This window comes from Tauraco erythrolophus, chromosome 20 (assembly GCF_009769465.1).
Source record: "Tauraco erythrolophus isolate bTauEry1 chromosome 20, bTauEry1.pri, whole genome shotgun sequence".
Lineage (NCBI taxonomy): Eukaryota > Metazoa > Chordata > Aves > Musophagiformes > Musophagidae > Tauraco > Tauraco erythrolophus.
In genome coordinates, this window is record NC_141484.1 from 5,462,824 (window position 1) to 5,482,840 (window position 20,017).

At 36.8% G+C, this 20,017-nt stretch overlaps 1 protein-coding gene across 2 annotated transcripts in view; it reads right to left on the reverse strand.

Moving 5' to 3' along the window:
- The window catches only part of STXBP4 (syntaxin binding protein 4), a 72,898-nt gene that overhangs the window by 22,335 nt on the left and 30,546 nt on the right, over positions 1-20,017 (reverse strand). For both annotated transcript variants that reach the window (XM_086624019.1, XM_009978330.2), the window contains 3 exons: positions 17,842-17,958; positions 17,268-17,317; positions 15,936-16,069 (listed from right to left, as the gene is read on the reverse strand). In XM_086624019.1, the coding sequence (XP_086480145.1) occupies positions 15,936-16,069; positions 17,268-17,317; positions 17,842-17,958 (301 nt within the window). The remainder of the gene's footprint in view (positions 1-15,935; positions 16,070-17,267; positions 17,318-17,841; positions 17,959-20,017) is intronic.

The window sequence follows — 20,017 nt, forward strand, 5'->3', positions numbered from 1 at the left end:
GAACTACCCCTTATTTACTGCCTAATGATTTATTTATATTAAATATTATGATTCTCCAAAATTAGGAAGTTTTTGCAGAAACAGAAATTACCTGCTTAAAGCATTTCTGATATAAAAGATTCGCTGAAGAACATTATAAACAGTTTTCTCCATCGCTTGATAAATGAGTTTTTGAATTCTGCTCTCTTTTCAATATTCTCCAGTTCAGCTCTCATCAACACACAAACCTTCCTCATGTGGCCTCAATAATAATGCAAAATTCATTAGTTAAGATCCCAAATGCCTTTGGCTCTTCTCTTTGACCTACCTAGGCAATGCAAAGAGCATGGAAAGCTGAAGATCGGACATGCTGCTTCTAAGCTATCTGGTCTTGGACTCCTGAGTGCTACTGGAATACAGGAATATCTCAGCTATGGGACTAGAGGTATCATACGACGTGAGACTGGCACAGGAACTCCTCTGTGAGCTATGCTGTTTGACACAGGCAAAGCAAAAATTTGTGGAGAAATATCCAGCCTTGTTTGCCGAGTGTGTTCAACGGTGTGTAGGCACAAAACGGCCCTTCATTTTTTAGGCAATCAATAATACATACTGTATGTTACTGCTTATTTTGAATTGAGTATAAAAAATCAGATTCGGAAAAACAGCTTTCAGAAGTGAGTATGCACTTCTGGCATTTGCTTGTGTGCCACTTTATTCTTTAGATCATTTCAAGTGCTCTTCCCACAAACAAATGTGTTTCATTTTATGAATAATACCCTGCTAAGGGGACATTCCATTCCTTTCTTTCACATATCAAATTCCATTTTAAAGAAATTGTTCTTTTTCTTTTGTTGTTGGTAGTTTAACAAAACAAAGATGGAGTAAGTGTTTTCACATGGAGACATCTGGGTAATACTTGCAACTGAAATTTACGCTAATTTAGAGCAGGGTTTGCAGATTGGCTTATCTCCCTTCAGTCTTGTTCCTAGAAACCATGCTTCAGGAGAAGTATTTTTCTTACTTTGGATATTCAGGGCACGGTGAAAGACGACCTTGTGTTTCCCCATTTCCTATTAATCATAAGATATTGACCCATCTATGTTGGCAAACATTAATCTCTCATTAAAACGATTACATCGTATCAAGTTACAATTTAGAAGGAGAGTTATAAAACAGAGTGCTTCTCGTGCTGAAGGATTATAGGATCAACTTAAAATCTTTATGGTAATTTGGAAATTACAAACTGTTATAAATGTTTTTCTTCTATTCTAATACTCATCTGTGAATAACTTGGTACAGTTAATTAGAAACAGTATGGTTAGAACTGAAATTGTAATATACGAACAATGACCAGTCAACTGACTAATTTAAAGAAATAAGAATGGCCTCAGTCAGTACATGTGATCAGACATTACTGTAGACATATTGCTCTCCCACTTAACAAATAAGGAAATCCAAATTTAGAACAAACTCTGCCAAGCGTGTGCACTTAAGCTCTTCAGAACTGAGCGAGAGCTACAGTCCTCCGAGCAACGAGGTTGCTGCTATGTGTCTTCAAAAGGATAATTACCTTCCTGAAACATTACTTTAAAAACGTACCTTTTCAGAAACTGAATATTGGAAATACAACAAAAAAGCAAAACTACATCTTTTTCAAATAAAGACTAATATTCTCCTTTCAAATAAAATTTTATGTACTGTGGGCTCCAAGCAATTTGGACTGTTATTAAAATGAGAAGCGAATGGTCTAGCCAACGCTCATTTTTATCCATGCACGAGGTTAGCAGTGAAAGCACAAAATAAGCACAACACACTTAAAAAGGGCAATAAAATACTTTCTTCTGCTTAGTTGATGGCAATCAAACGTGTACAACCAATTATACAGAAATGGCAGAAGTCACCAGAGCTTGCAGTACGTACTTCACAGTAAAATTACTGAAAAATTCTGACTTTTAAAGGGAATGGAGAGAGTACAGCAAGTACTGAGCTTCACCAAACAGAAGCTGTTCTTCTAAGGTACGCTGGAGAAGATACAGACTTCTGTGAGAACAGGGAAGGTAAATAAGCCACTAGCAACCAACAAGAAAAAACATCAACTTTTGGATAAGTCCTCCTTTTAGCCCAGAGGTAAACCAGAAGATTCATGTCCTTGCCCACCGTCACAGGCTGGAACCTGAGCACCTACACCAGCTGCTGATGTGAAACTGGGAATGTCTTTCAGCACAGAGACAGTTGAAGACAGACTGCATTCCTTGAAACGCTGACATGAAAGGAATTCAAAGTACTACTAATGATTATGATTAGATTATGATTATTTTTGTAATGTAATCAACTTTTGGAAAAAAAGGAATCATTTAGCAACTTATATTGAAAAAAAAAGCTTATTATTTCAATATGCTTATAATACAATCAATATGTATCAGATTTGGCTTACAATGCCTTTTCACATACCACACACTCAATAGTCAGAAGTTCAGCAATCGATTTTGAGGAGGCCAAGATTTCACTAAGCAGCGTGTCTTTCAACATTATCGCTATTTTAGTCATTAAGGCAATACATTTGTTTAGTCATTAGGTCAGGAAAGCGTAAGCCCTCTAACGTAAGGGTTAATGAAGGCTGAGAGGAGTTTATAATCTGCTGGCTGATATTATTTGCTTTTAGAAATGCATTTAACATACTGATTATCTGACAATTATTTTGTATTTTTTACCTACGCCTCCTCTTACTAAAACGCCACTGGCTGTCCAGTGAAAATACATAAGAATGCAGTGACCAACCCACCACCCCCCCCCCAAATTCTTTTGTTTATTGTGGTTGAAGAATCTGTGGCTAAGGTGGAGGCAATACAGAAAACCAGAAAACTGCAGAATGCAGAAATCTACCTCGTTCACAGAGAAGGCTGCAAAGAAAAAAAAATAAAATCATACCAGTGCTCCTCATCCTCTAGTGGCTCCCATCTGCTTCAGTTCGCCAACTCAAAGATGTTCTACTTTAATGCTAAAGGCTCCAATAAGAGAGTCTCAATTAGTGACCCAGCCAGAGAAATACACTACACCCAGGGACCATATAGGTAGTAGGGCTCCCTAATAAGGTCTTAAAAATGGTAAGCATGTTCCTCATTACATTTTTTTCAGTCTTATCCAGCTTTTAAAAAAAGCCATTTCTTTCTATGAATTAATTGCAGGCTTTCTTCTACAGTCTTCCAGTACTGACTCTTAACATGATGCTGTCTATCTGTGATTAGTCAAGAACACATTATTATTTCCATTGCTGACTGAATACACTACAATTGACAAAGTAATTTTTGAGGAATATTTGCATAAGTTAATTTGAAATTCATTTTGTTTATACCTGTGAATCTCGAACTGCTGAAGAGAAGACAGGAAATGTTATTTACTATAAAATTAGAGAAATGGTCCGTAAGTGGAGAATTCTACACAAATGCCATGTAGGGTAAAAAAATAAAAGTAAGTACTCTCTTGAGAACATTCTTGTTCTGAATTGGTACGATCCACTTCCAGCTGATTAAAAAGAATCTGGAATAACACATTCATATTCCAGAAATACGAGACTCTGTACATAGGGCACTCACCACCAGAAGAAGGTAATTAGGAATAGCCTGGAACACTTCACTGTATGGCCCAGCTGTAAACTGTTCCTCAGTTTCCCTACTCTCGCTCCCCTGATTACTCCCTGTTCCGGAATTCATCTGTCTCCTCCTTTCCTTACTGGATCAGCTTCTCTTGTCACCAACTATTGTGCTATCCACCCACTTCCATCACTGTCATCTCACGTTGCTCACTGACGCATGTGATTGTTAAATATAAGTTTAATTAGAAAGCATTCATTGGTAACAAATTAAAACGACTGTCTAAAATTAGACTTGATCAGAAATTGTCTGAGATTTAAAAAGCAGTAGTATTACATTATATGCCTTTCTTGCTAAGTAATATCTTACTTTTTTGCACTGATGATGAAATTAAACTGCGCAGGGGGCTGACATGAACCACCTACAATTGAGAGACAAGAACTACTCTCTGCTGAGCTCATTTCACAGTAAGCACAGACCAAAGTATAACTTTTTCCTTTTGAAGCAAGAATTGTAAAAGTACATTAACACAAGATATCCTTTTAGTCTGTTACAAAACCCACTGTAGCTACACATAAATAAAAGAATAAATAAAAGAAGGGGCTTATTTACTGGAAGACATGACTTTAAAGCCAGCATATTTTAAACATAATGTTAAAAGTTCTTAGAAACTAGGATAGATACCCTTCCTTTTTTTTATAAATCTGAAGGGGGGCAGGGGTGGAAATCCACCACGTGCCTAAATTAGCACACATTATTTTACCTTAACTGTAAAGGATTCAAACATAATACCTATAGCAATCAGTAATGCCAGGTAAACCCTCCATCCTTACCTCCCAGTTAATGATATGTACCCTTTATGGCACAAGGTAATAGATGTAGTATGAGACTTACACACATTTTGTACCTCGTTTAGGTCTCCTTCATAAGCACCAAGCAATTATGTTTTCCTCTTGCAAATTCTCCTTAAAATATACTTTTAAAAAGCTTCCTATATCATTCTTGGCAATCAAGTTTCTCTGTACTTCTTTCCATTTAAATTCTCACACTTGTGCACCATACATGTCTAAGTAACTCTGCTAGCCCTCAGCTTCTCACTCCTACCTACGGAAAAAAAAGTGAAAAAATGTGACAAGTGAAGGAACTGACAGCAAAGCATACCAACCCCCTTAGACAAGATGAGCTCTGATAGCTTTAGGGTACATTGACATTCGAAAAGAAGGTCTGATCACTCCTGCCCCCCCGCCAGCTTTAATCCAGCTCTCTCGGGACGCTCGTAGTTGTGTAGCCACAGAAAATTAACTCGGCATTAACTGCACAAAATTACGCACAGCTCCTTTGGTTCAGCTCCATGCTGTATGGTTGCTTTATTTTTCGGTACCTGAAATAACATGACAGTGGCTCCCCAGCTGGTGTGCAGACAGACATACCCAGAGAGAGACACTGGGTTACCCGGGAGCAATTTGCATCTCCCTGCTACAAAATTTGGAAGGCTTTTTTTCCTCTCCCCCCTTATGTCAGAACATCATACTATATATAAGGACTAATATACAAAAATTCTAAGCATTATGTCAACAGAAATTAATAGAGGGACAATTTAGGAGGTATTTACCATCCCGTAAAAATTTTCAATTCTGGAGAGTTTTGACTTCCGTCTCCATAGTTACCAAGAGCCAGTACAACTTGTATGGGAAAAGGCATAAAGTCAATTAATTTTTTCATAGTGGGGTCACAGTATGAACTAAATGAGTCCATAAACTTTTAAAGGTCTGCTCTTTAATGAAGTCTTCCTTCAGAGATGCTGGAAATTAACCCGACGAGATGGCACTAATCTTGTTAGCTCATCTGCATTTTAAGGTATAATAATATCACTTACTTGTTTTTCATTATTAAAATGTTTTGATTGGAAAGTCAGTACAGACAGTGCCTATTCAAAAGCTGACTCATCTTTTCTCATTAAAGGTAAGTGAATGGAGAGAGAATAAATTGCTTTTCTAGCAGCAACAACAGAGTTCTGAAATCTAGGTCACATTAAAGAACTCTCTTAAATACAGGCTTTAGACATTAAATTGTCTTTTTCCTTCCTGTGAAACATTGGGAATAACATACATGTTCAATCACCAACAAATTAGCTACAACTTATTAATAATTGATACTTTAAATATATTTTTTATTTGATCAGGCTATAAAATTATTCCATCCTTATTAGTGTCATCTTTTCTCTAGCTTCTCTGCTTGTACATGGTTACAAGCAGTAATGTTCTGATTCTCGAACATCGAACTAAACAGGTGGAACTAACCTGTTCTATTCTCGAACATAGAACTAAACTAATTTCTCAGTCCTGTAATGATACCCCCAAGTAAGACCAGACAGGTGAAAACAATGTCATTCCTCACTCACGTTCAACAAAATGTCCTTTTAGTCCAAGCTCAGGGATAATTCAGGATTTAAAACCCATTTGTCAATTCTTTGAAATGTCATTGAAAAACAGGATTAGAATTTTGTAAGAGCTTGACTAACTGGATCAAATGTTTGAAATAAAGAGGGGGCAATTCAATACAGACAAAAGCAAAGTACTACCCTAGGTGCAAATAACCAGCTGCACAAAAGCAAGTGGGGTGTGTTAGCCAGCCTCTGGTTCAGCAGAAAAGGCTCTGAAGTGCAGCAAAGCCCAAACCTCCTATGAATCAGTAACATGAAGCTATCGGAGAAAGGGAACACCATTTGGGGACATGAGAGCTGGTGTGGTGTACAGTAAAGCAAACAAAGTTGTTATTCCATTTTTGTCTCCCACAGGAAGGTCTCGACTACAGAACTCAATACAATTTTGATGAATTGGAGAGAATTCAGAGAAACGCAAGGGTGATGAAATGGCTAGAAGACATGCTCTGTAAGGAAAAAATGAGCAAACTGGTATCACTTAGTTTATTTTGGGGAACGGAAAACAGAGTGGAGTTTTTTTGCTGCCTACTATCTAATAAACTCTTCAACCTTGACTTGGCTTCACTGGTGGCATTTATGTAACATTATAGGCACTGCTTTTAAGTACAGGTATGCACTTAAACATTGCTATTTCAGCAGTGATGATGCTATAGCTCAATGGTCTCAAATTGTTTTGTCAGACATCACTACTCATCCTCAAAAATTCTCATAGGTTATCATAATAAACCTTGTAACTGAAAAGAATGTAGAAGTGCTAAGTTTCTGTAGACAAACTGTAAATCAGTCTTAAGAGCTTTGTGGTGTGGTGGCTGTTGACAAACTACAGCTTGGAAACCACAGCTATAATTCTAAATTACTTCGAAACACACGGATAACCATGCACTGAAAATTTAATTTGGATCAAGTACACAGCACTGAAACATAGCACCAAACATACAGTACCAAAATACAGCAATTACAATAAAAAAGGGCAAGGAATCAAAACCAGTAAAACTTTTTCGGAAAACTCTAACAGAGCCTATGCTGGCCCTCTCTGTGCTTAAGTCTATGCTTCCTCATTAGTCATTCCCCTTTCCTCATGAAGCCTTGAAGAGGGTAAGGCAGTGTAAAGTGCTACATGACATCGCTCCACAGTCAAGGCACCAACTGACATTTTTGTTCAATGAAAACACACTGCATAAGTATAACATCCAATAATGATAAAACAGAAACAAAGTTTTTGTATAAATCACTAACAAATTTGAGAGTTATCTAAGAATGCAGAAGAATATTATACCCGTTGTAATAGATTCTAGTAATAGTAGGTTACTCTCCAGGAGAAAATATCGATATGATATGTAGTCAGAAAAAAACCCATTTAACTCAGGAGACTTCTGTTAAATCCTTGCCTTTTTTTTCCCCCTCCCTATGAATGAGCAAGTCAGCTGCTTCATGGCTCAAATTCCTCCTTAAAATGAGGATAATAATTTTAATCGAGGTGTACATACGATGGAAATAAAGCAGATCATGTTAGATTTACAGACTGAAGAATGGACTTGTCTCACAGGTCTAGTGCATCGTTTTTCATTTAATGTCCGTGCACACTCAATTTAATTTAAATTGGAAATATTTTAAAACTTGTACACTATTACATTTCTCAAGTGGAACGCTTCCTTTCTGTTGCAATGAAACATTTTAAAAATTCTTGGATAGATTTTCCTTTTGGAATTACAGTACTTGTACACTGTCAAAATTACAACTCTTCATTCTTACTTACCATGCAGGCAAAATTGGAAATTTAAATGATTTGCAGAAAAGTCAAAGTCGTGCTGCATTAAACAGTTATGTAGAATAAGCTTTTAAATTCTAGACTGTGTCCTTGTAAAATTGTATTAAATATGTTTGGGGTTTTTTTCTTAGGATTATAGAAACCATTTTGTCTGTTACGCAACTTCGAATTTTAATTTTTCTGAAAATATATAAGTTGTTCACCTTTGGGCTTCTCATTGTGATCTGACTCACAGTGTATCCAGAGAGTTGCTGATACACTATTGATTTCTTTAATGGAACATTCTTGTTTTCAGAATGAGGCAAAAATTCAACAATTTCTGTATTACAGGGCAAAAGGGACCCATTTCTCATCTCATGTGCATTTGATAATTGTAATTGTTCCAATATCTAACAAGTCAAGGGTTATTCTCAGTTTACATCACTGAAGACGTAAAAGGAAAACTACTAAGTTCTATTTCAATTCCCAAACTCTATTCCAGTGTTGCACTAGCAAAGCTTTCAGATCAGTAAAGAAATACAGATATTCTGCAATTTAATACAAACTGGGCACAGAGTGGGTTGAGAGTAGCCCTGAAGAGAAGGATTTGGGGGTGTTTATAGATGAGAAGCTCAACATGAGCCGGCAGTGCGCTCATGCGGCCCAGAAGGCCAACCACATCCTGGGATGTATCAAGAGAAGTGTGGTCAGCAGGTCAAGAGAGGTGATTCTCCCCCTCTACTCTGCTCTTGTGAGACCCCACCTCGAATACTGCGTCCAGTTCTGGTGTCCCCACCATAAGAGAGACATAGATCTGTTGGAGCGTGTTCAGAGGAGGGCCACGAAGATGATTCAGGGGCTGAAGCACCTCTGCTACAGGGACAGGTTGCAGGAGCTGGGATTGTTCAGCCTTGAAAAGAGAAGACTTCAGGGGGACCTAATAGCTGCCTTCCAATTCCTGAAAGGAACTTACAGGAAGGCTGGGGAGGGACTTGTTTTACAAGAGTGTCCACTGATAGGACAAGGGGAAATGGGTTTAAGTTGAAGGAGAACAGATTTAGATTAGATCTTAGGAAGAAATTCTTCAGTACGAGGGTGGTGAGACTTTGGAATAAATTGCCCAGAGAGGTTGTGGATGCCCCTCCCTGGAGGTGTTCAAGGCCAGGTTGGACGGAGCCTTGAGTAGCCTGGTCTAGTTGAGAGGCATCCCTGCCCATGACAGGGAGGTTGGATTAGATGATCTCTGAGGTCCCTTCCAGCCTATGCCATTCTATGATTCTATGATTAATAAAAAAGAATATTAAAATTCTTTGCTACCTTAAGTTTAATTTTTGGACAAATTATCAGTTTGTGTGGTAGCCATGCTTTGTGCATGGTGTCCCTCACCCACAACGCGTGGTTGACAGCAGGGATCTACAGTCCAGAGCACATGTTGAACTGGAAGACAACTGCACCTATGAAGTCTTCTGTCGAGCAGTGCTGGAAATCAGAAAACCACTGCCCCACAGAGACTAAATCAAGTCATGCATTCAACAGCAGCACAAAGCTCCTGTCTTGCTCTACCTTGTCTTGTTGCATGTTGTCTTTACAAGATGAGAGTGAGCAAACAAGAAAATAACTAAATTCTGATTTCAAGACAAACTGGGAGATGCCTCTGCTATGCATGAAAGAGGTTTTATGTCTCACGCTGCCTTCAGAAGTCAGTGGAGGCCAGGAAGACATTCTACAGGCATACCTACTCCTGCTCTTATGTAAGCAAAAACGGATTTGGGAGCATGGCTCTTGAGAAGTTGACACCATTTGGTATAATGCCACGATGCTACATGAGGAACAGAGCGCCAATATTCTGGGGCAAAAGATAGCAGTCACCATGAGCTCAAAATTCAGCATGATCATGCAAGCAGGAAGAGCCACTGATGACCACGTCATATTCCAAAATTACCATTTTCTGGGATTTTTTTTTTTTCTTCTCCAAAATGCCAACTCAGGAAAGATTCAAAAAGTTCATGTAATAACTTCGTATTATTACTTTCTATAGAAATGAAATCACCCTCCCATTAAGTATTTTTGTTTTGAGGAAAAATTCTTCAACCTTCAGGGACTAGTAAAACTCTGAAATTTTCCACTGGATAGAACAGTTGATCAATTCTCTTTTGGGAAAATGCACTTGCTTTGTTCTTGTTGTTAAAAGTTTCAAAGGAACAACACATTTTAATTTTACAAAATTAACATTTTCTAACGGAAGTACCATCTCAGAAAACGTTTAATTGACAAACATAACCTCTTTATCCTTAAAGCACACAGCACTCATTTTAAGCTTTATTTCTTTTGCTAGTCAAAAACTATTTAAAAGGGAAGCTGTATGGATGTGTTCAGGGTATACATTGTATAATTTAATAGGTCTCTTCTATTTCTGATTTCAGTAATTCACTGAAATATTTATGGCCTTGCCAGAACAATGAATACACAGTTATCTCATTAGTTATCATTATGCTGCTCCTTCCCAAGCAGCTCTTCTAGTAAGAAAGAAAAGGTACATTTCTAGTTTATTAGCTGAAAGAACATTAAAGGCATGTTGTCCTCCCAAGGCAGAATTGTCTCCACTAAGATGAGCTTGCAGGAAATAATTTTCTAATACTAAAAATACAAAAAGACACAGCAGTATGAGTTTCAGCAAAACACTAGCAATCAGATAATATTCTTGAGGTCAAAAGAGGATTTGCACTTTCATATTCAGCCTCTGCAAAAGTATCTTTAATATCCTTAGCCTAATTAATAAAAGTCAAGCTAGCCAAGACATGCCTGCCTAGGTTACGATTACATCTGGATTTTGATGTCCAGACATAAACCAAAATGGAGGAGGGGAACAGCCCACACTTACACATCAGCTTCTTCAGAACTCTCTTGGTGAACTATAGCCAATTATCTGTACAAAATTATAGCACTGTTGTATCTTTAATTTCAAAACCAAAATAGCAATAGTGTATATGGCATTAATTCTGTTGCAATAAACACACCAGGGCTGCAACAAATAAATAAAATAAAAGGAATATGAATACTTAACAATATTAGCTTGTCTCAAAATAGCAAAATTGCTATTTGCAAAGCTTGCTACTCTACCTTATAATTTTGTTCCACTCACGTTGACAAAAGAATGAGAAAGGACAACTAACACTTTGCTGAATATGGAATGGTGTTGGCAATTGACCATAATAGTGTTAAAAAAAAAACCCTAAACTGAAGAAATGGAGCAATTCTATATTTCAGCTTTTAATGCCTGAGATGTAAGACACTGTCTGTGACCCAAAAATCAAAAGCAACTTAACTATCAAGAGAACAAGCACTAATGGATGGTGACCACCAGCAGTTTCCATTCCCTTCTTGTAGGTAGCATACAAGGAAAATGAACGCAAACACTGAGCAGCTAAACTTCTGCCCGTAGGATCTTCATAAGTAAATGCATAATGACTACTGTAACTAGCAAGATCAGTATCAGTAAGGTAAGCAGGATTTTTGGAAGCTATGTTAATTTAGAGATCATTTTAGTGAACTTCAGCATGATTGCCATGTGTCAGATCCCGGGCTAACAGATTAAAGGAACACGATGGGAAAAAATAGTTCAAGATGCACTGCTTGACTCCCTGCTGAGCAGAGAAGCCAGCTTCGTAGCACTTAATGGATGCTGATGACTGGGACTGTATCAACAAGAGCAAGATTGTATTTTTGGATAGAAATTTCAGAAGCAGAGTGAGGAAATTAGAAGTCAAAATACTTGAGAGCTGCATTATGCTGGTGCAAATTTCGAAATGCCGACTGCCTCCTATTTTATGAAGAGATAAGTATGTTCCAGGGTTAATCACATTTTCACCATTACCAGCACCAACTGTATTTCTCTTATAATTTTGCAACAGAAAAGAAGAAAATGCTTTCTCAATTCTTTTTAACACGATTTGCACCATATGGACTACTAAGTGCAGCCAGCAACTACTTTTAAAAGCTACAGTTCATTCACTGGTGCATTATTATCCTTTGTATGATGAAAGTAATTTTCTGTATGTCTTCAGGAGATGCTTGTATTCTACAAAGCAGAAAGGACTCTCGAGACTTTGTTTCTAAAAATAGCTTACAGTCTTTCAAGAAGATGAAGGATGAATCTTTCAAGGGGTGAGCTTGATTATTCTGATTATTACTTTCTTATTTGCATTTCTGGATCTTGAGGATCCCGTAGCAGTAAGCACTGGAAAACGAGTTGTTTTTTCTTCAGCAGAATCCTCATTTGAAGAATCGCCAAACCGACTTCACATAGCTGTCATTCAACCTACGAAGCTCAAAACTGATCTGCAGCATTATCACCAGGCAATATGGACTTGGAGATTTTCAGGAATAAACTGAACTTCTTTAAACCTCTTCCCTCAGGCAAAATATCATGCTATTATGGAGGAAGAGGACAGTTTGTGTGGCTAATTCATAAATATGTCATTTTGACCTGGGTGTCAAGGATGATCTTTAACAAGGGTAGCAGTTTTGTTCTGGAAGAACACTCCACAACCTTGTCTTTGCACCTAGACTTTGCTTCATCACACGTACTGCAAATGAACCAAAAAGGTATTTTGGTTAGGGCTCCTTTTCTTCATGTTGTAAAAAATGAAGGAAATAATGGAACAGAAGTTCTTTAGAAGGTAAAACGTATCATGATGGTTGCTCAGCTATACATTTTTATCCATTTAGCAATCTCAAAAATATTAACTCCAATTCTCTAAGAATTCATTAACAAATTATTATCCTGTGGACACGTTCCCAGAAAAAAAGGAAAACCTTCATTTTGCAACGTAATGTCTATGCTATTCTACTTTTTTCTTTTATGTATGATACCTATGAAATGCTACATAGATAAAAGCCCCCCCGCCTTCTATAACAGCCCATCTGCAAGGAAACTGAAGATCACATGGGAAACATTTTGTGAGAATATGGTATAGAGGTCTGCAGACAGAATGTTACTAAATAGTTACTCTGCCTTAACTACTTTTTTTTTTCCTGTTTGAAAGAGAGAAAGCGAGTGAGGTTTAAAGCTTTAATCTCATACACAAGCTTGTCAGAGCCCAAATCTATCTGTAATACTCTCCAAATCAGAATGAACTCAGAAGGATGACGTTCAGTCTTTAAATCCTTCTCTGCAGAGCTATTTTTAACTCTCAGGTTCATAAAATGGATCCCTGCTGTGGCTCCAGAGCTTTCTACCATGTATCCTACCTATTATGTTTGATATAACCACATGTTAGAATTCAGTTGCATTTACAACTAAAAGTTTTCCTTGCATGACTTCCTGTGTAGCGTGATAGAAACAACTCAACGTGACAGAACTCTACCATTGTCACTGGTGGAAAACCAATTATCTCTTCTCCCAGCCACTGTTAATTCTTTCCACTTCCACCAACAACTGAATATTATGGATGCTTACGAACAATTTTTTTATTTTCTTATTTTGCTTTCTTCTCCATAGAGTGATGTAATAAATAAATGTTGCATAAATAATATCAAATAAGACATTTCTCATATCTTGATACATTTCCTTAATAAAGGTATATTTATTCAGCCCCTTTCTAAATTAATTCTCAAACAATGTAAAAAGGATATTCAAATCACTGATACAGTTATTAGTGTCAACAATTATTCATCAGCTTTCCAAAAACTCCTGTAATATGTCAGGCCATTTCTTTTTTATTTTTGCAAATCAATCCATCTAAGCTGGATTAGAACTGACATGTCTGCTCAACTATAGGCAAATATGATCAAAACACACAATTGTTTTGATGATCTGAGTGGGGAATCATATAATAAGCCGCAGTTGTTTCTTAGATTTCCAACTGTAATTGCAGTAACTGGTCATGAACTAGCATAAATTTTACCAGCAGCAACAGATTTCTGTTAAGCGGCCTGAGGATATACACGTATCTCCAAACGAAACTGCAGGCTACGCTCACTCCCTACAGCAATAAAATCTTCATTAAGACACTAGTTGATACACGTTCATGTAAATTTAGGAAAGTAACATTTTGTAAACATTCCAGTATGAAAATAAGAGCATTACAGGCAGGAAATTCTGCTAGTTTTACATGATTTTGGAAATCTCCATATTCCTCATTTTGGCACTAATTTTCTGCTTTAAGTTTTCCAGGAAAAAAAAAAAATACTCTGGAATAACTTTATATTCTTATTATAGTTTGATGAAGGTGCATACTGAACTGACACTGAACCTGCACTGTCCTCTGGTGCTATGAACGATTTATTCTGCTGGTTCACATCCAATTTTAAATAAAAGTATCTATCTTCTTTGCTGATGAACTGATACCAGATTTAAAAGCTCTGGAGGATAAATTTCCTCAAGGGCATTTCCTGACTTCAAAACTCACATTTAAAAATCCTTAACAATAACGCTCTGATTTTCTAAAGATTTGGAGAAATCTTCTCATTCTGATGCATCCTCTGCAGCTTGGAAGAAGGATCTATATACTGAGATATTGAAGCTTATATTCCAAAATCCTGCTGACTTAGACTGCATTCACCGCTTATGTTTAAAGCTCATCAAGGTCAACAGAAATATTCCCACCAATGAGTTTCAATGAGTTTCAAGTGATGTCTTTTGAGACAAGGAAACCAAAGTCTCTAGAATCCCATGTGATGCTTACTTCTGACTTCTCCTAATGTTTAGACCAAGGTGATCATGAACTACAGAAAGTCTTTGGCACATTGTTTTTCAAAGAGTGATGAACGCTATTAACTTTCTAATATTACACTTCCATTCTTCCTTTCATGAGGTCTTTGTTAGGTAAAAGCCTGTTGATGAACCCAAAAGTAAAGAGACTGTGCAAAAGGCAAGGGAAACAAAAGAACAAAAGTAAAAAGAAAAATTGAATCAACTGAGAGATCTCTAAATGCTCTGCTCTGTGGCAGCAAATCGCTGAAGTCTCCAGTACCCTCCATTGGCTTTACTGCACTCTAACAGGTGACTAATTTCAGCGTGCATAGAACTTATCACTTATCACAACCCTTCTAGAACGGGATGAAATGTTTTGTGTATCTCTGAATTACGAGATCTTTCCAGAAATGTCGACTTCCAAGTTAAATCCTAGAAGAATAACTATTTTCTTGATCTACTAAACCACCGTATTCTTACTAAAAGCTAGTAAAAGAGGAACAAAACTCCTCTCTTTGCTTAATATAAATGGAAAAAATTTTCAACGAACGATTAAAAAAACAACATACATGCTAACAGAAATAACACAAGGAAACATCTGATGCATTTTCCTGGAAGAGTATTTACGATCCAAAGATATTCTGTGATTTCATTATAATTCAAATCAATGTTTGTTACAAAGATCTATTTAATTTACTTTTCTTTACTGTATACATTTTCTGTGAAAGTCTCACTATTATTTATTCCATAACCCTCAGTGAATTAGAAAATATACTCTATTTACTTAAATAAGGTCATTAGTATTACATTCATTTGACACTGGTAAAACGCATACAACCTACTATCCTGGGATATCTGTTCAAAGTTAAGGAGGAAATGCACTTACTATTTTAAGGGCATTAATAGGGAAAACCACTTCTAATTCTAGACAGATCCTAGTTTTTCCTCATTCTGCATCAGTCCTAGGAAGTACTGACTAAATCTTAAGCAGCAAGAATTAAGGCAGCTCTGTAATTTTGGAATTAAATGAAAAAAATAATACAGTGAGCAAATTCTACTGTGTGAAACACAACACAAGAGAGGACAAATCACCATATGAAATAGTCCAATTGTAGGAGAAGGTTCTGACTCTGAGTAGGGTGAGTTTAGGTTATGATAAGGGTTAGGGTTAGAAAAACAATGGGGAGAGCCCTTCTCAGCAGCAGTCCTTTTCTTGCATTTGTAGGCCTTCCACCATTCTGGAAGACACTGGACTCTGGACCTCTTACTTCTACCACAGTCCTAACCCAATCCAAACAGAACTCCTACTCAGGATCCTTCTTCCACACTTGGAAAAAAACCCACATGGTGACTACTGAAACATGCTATCCTCAATTAGCAAGCAAGATCCTAAAGTCACAACATTTGACAGAAGAAAGGAAGTATTTGTGCATGTGTATACATGCAGACATGCACACACAGACACACACATTCACTCACAATCTACTTCCAAAATGGCACGAACAGACTTGACAAGGTCTCTGGCTTCTGCTGCAAGAGCTGTTGTGACAGTAGGTCCAATCCTTCCCAACCGTGCAAGAAGTGCTTTAGTAGACAATGTTGTTCTTCTGTCACTAAAAGAACACAAAATGGTAAGTATTTGTAAGATTATAAAAGAAACGGTTACTTTGAATAAAGTAAACGTGTTTCTAGATTGGTTTTGGTCTCGTATGAACAAAAAAGATTCATACTTCCAAACTGATGAGTTTGCCTCAGAAGCAGTTCTGTCTGTACAACAAAGGTATTAGGAAAGTTGAATTCAAACAACATTCACATCTCAAAATCTAGTGTCAAAAACTCAGTGGGTGTCAGAACAGTAACTTCCTTAAAAGTAATTTTCATATTAGCATTTAAGAAGGGACACTGCTTTAGCGGACCCAATTCTTACCTCCTGTGCTGTTAGGGAGTCAGCTTGTCACTTTAACTTGTTTTATACTTCAATCCATTTACTAAAATAAACCCTATGAACTTTATAAAACATGCAACATCGCTCCTGTGCAGCGCCAATGGGAACTGCATTTAATTGATTAGGATTAGCATACGAGAACACACACATCTACAATGTAACGCCTCATTTGATCATGCAGATTTTTTTGAAATGAAGTTCCAGCTAACTTCACTTAAATGGATTTGGTTTCCTTGAGAGCTTTACTGAAAAAGATGGTAGGACAGAGACCGAACAACTTTACTGTTACATAACTATTAATGGAACGCTACCCAGGATATACAGGCACAATCATTCTGATATTCTGAAGGACCAAAGGCTGCTCTAAATCTTGTTGAATATTCTTAGGTACCTTTTTAAACACGAAAATTAGTAAAACTTAAATGGATATACATGTTATCAATTTATTTATATGCTGCTGGATTAACGATGATGCAAAATGGCTTTGGCAAATCTAAAATATTAAATTAAAAAAATATAAATAATAAAAAAATTATATAATTATAACCCACTGTTAAGGTTCCTTGCAATTTTAACTAATCCATAGCACATTATAATTACTTTATGGAAACATCCAGACAACCATAGCTATGTAATTACTAACTGTTTTAATTTAATTCTGAGGTTTTTAATGAAGCTGTATCCTGAATGCCTAATTTATAACTCATACCGTTCCCCTCCTCCGACAAAAAAGATGCTCAGAAACATACAGTAAAAAATATAGGAAATATAGCTACAAGCCAGTTTTTGGAGACTTTGAAACAACAGTACAGTTTTTCAACATTAATATTGCCATTTCAATATTAATAACTATGCCATTTCATTACCTTAAAACTGCTGAGGAAGTAGAGTTTTCTGAAAGTATTTCATGCACAACCTGTTGGCCAGAGTCAAGAAGTTAACAGTTTATAAACTGACACAGTCAAAAAGTTGATACCTTATAGTTCGATGTTCTATTTGACTGTGGGGGATTTGACTTGTAATTAAAGAGCCTAGTCTCTCCCAGCTAGAAGTGTAGAAGTAAAAATATCATAACCCCTTTAAATGAAATAAATATCATAACAGTACTTTTTTTGATTCGTAACATTTCAAAATATTATCAAATATTACTTTTTCTGCCCTTTTCCTCAGGGGAATTTCACAGAAATTGGTATGAGTTTGTGAAAAAAATTGATGAAAAAGAATTATCTGATCAGTTTCATTAGTTTAGTGTACAGCAAAACATAAAGATTAAGTAAACGCCTCTATAGATCTGTGTGCTTATACACCATCTTTTTATTCCTAGCAATGAAAAGATCCCTGCAAACTAGTTTGCAGTCAGTTTACTGTGTTTATTCCTCAGAAACAGCAACACAAAACTTTTACAAATAAAATGTTGTTAGAAACAAAAGGCAAAGTTACCTCTACAAATTGTAGCAATTTTTCAGTTGCCACCTCAAAGGTCTTCCTAGCTGATTCCGATTTCCGCAGCTGGCAGTCAAGCACTGTAACCCTCTTTCTCAAGTCTTGGATGTTATCCTGGGAAAGATATTTTAAGTCTTTTATTCTAATCATTTTCTCCCACGGCTCACATAGATACACGATGTGAATTAAAAGGGATGTCTGATTTGTTTAATCCACGCTCCTTTCTGCATTTCTGAAAAGCACAGCTGCTCCTGAGGCAGGTGTGCCTCATCTCCCAGTAAACGAGCTCCCAAACTGCAACAGATTTTGGCAAATAACATAAAGGTAAGTTGAAATTTGCAGCTAACAACAGTGATGGGGCTGAAACTTTAGACAGTTTGAATTGACTCATGAATGGATCAAAAATATCAGCCTGACGGTGACAGCGTCTGTCAGCAGGATGGCATAAACAGCCAATATGTGAACAAACTCAGCCCACTAGCTTGCATCTGTACCCGCTTTGGTCAACAGAGTAATCATGGCATATCGTGGAGAAAATCAGCCCCTAGGATTTCTCTACATGCACTTGCACACAACCTGTTGAGTGTTAGACATCCTTTCTGTACTTCAGCTACAGAGATCAAGTTCTGGAGGCTCAAGATTTCAGCTTGAGTCACTGGCACTGCTCATAGGAAAGGATCACGAGTAAAGTCTTCAAATATATATGGGCATATTTGTTTAGATAAGCTTTCTGACACAGATCTAAGACCAAAATACTCTCCAAACTTAAGAAAATATCACTATCATCAAAAAAAACCTTTTACATCACTGTAGGTGATCTTTTCTGAAAGCCCACTACCTACTATAAAACTCTTATTAAAAAAAAATCACCAAAAGCCACTTATTATCTTTACTTGAAGCAAATAAGTACACATATTTGTTTGTATACATTGTACAACACAGCAGAATCGTGATCACTCTGAATGTCAATGAATCTGTTGATTAAAACACCTTTCTTTGGTAATCTCACTGTCCACTGCTGCAGAAGGAGCTGGTATGCCCTCAGCAGGACCTCAATTTTTTATACTGAAAAGAGCATACTATAGAGCTGGTACCTACTTGGTACTGCTTCTTTTGAATAAGAAATGCAGAGAATCAAAACTCAACTTAGATTTTCAAGTGCTCAGTCAGAATTTCTGGAATTCAAGCTAGCAACTCAGAAACAAATCTCTGAGAAAGCAACCCACACGCTCTGAATTTCTTAGAATTTTTGTATTTATTCAAGTCCTAGAAAACAAACAGTGCTTCAAAAATACCTGACAATAAAGATGGAGCATCTCACCCAGATGTTCAGAAAGAAGAACTTCTAGAGCGTGATTCATCTCAGCACACACGTTCACACTTAGATGAGAGGAATTCCTCCCTGGGAGCTACACATAGTTGCTGTGTAGCTTCTTTGCAAGCTTATATACCATAGAGCTTGGTTTGACCTTTTAATACCTTGGTGCATTAGGAGAAGAAGGAAAACAGAGAGGCCAAGTTTTCTTGGCGCATTTGCTGAGTAATTAATTCTGATGATGAAACAAGGCAATATTTCAGAAGTTTTTCTTCATTGATTCATATGCACGTTCACTTTTCATGAGAAAAACAAGGTAAACACACAAATGTCAACGTGCTTGTTTAAACTGTGTGTAGAAAATGGATCTGCAATTATGGCAAAAAATTTAAAAATGGCTCAAATATTTTATTGCTTAGTATGTTTTGAAACGCTTCTCTGAAGATGAAGTGGCTTTAAAATATGAGGCTCAATTAAAAAAATAATAATACTGTTGGTAGCATTTAAATTATTACCTTGATTAAATCTAAATTTACTTAAGAGCATTACTGGACTTTATATTGTTATTATTTGCCTAACAGAAATATAAACGTGAGGCCAATTTTACGTAAATACAAAAGCATACAAATTTATATATAGTCTTTAAAGACAAAACACCTGCAGTCCAAAAAGTATTCCATGCTTTAATGTATGACATGTGCCATTTTGACCTACGACCCACATATGCTTCTAGCTCCTATTTTTCCAGCCCCAAGATGTCTGGACAAAGGAAGACTCACACACTTCACATTACCCCCTTCGCTACGCATCATTCCAGTTATTGAATAACACAAGACAAACAGTGACCTACTTTAGAAA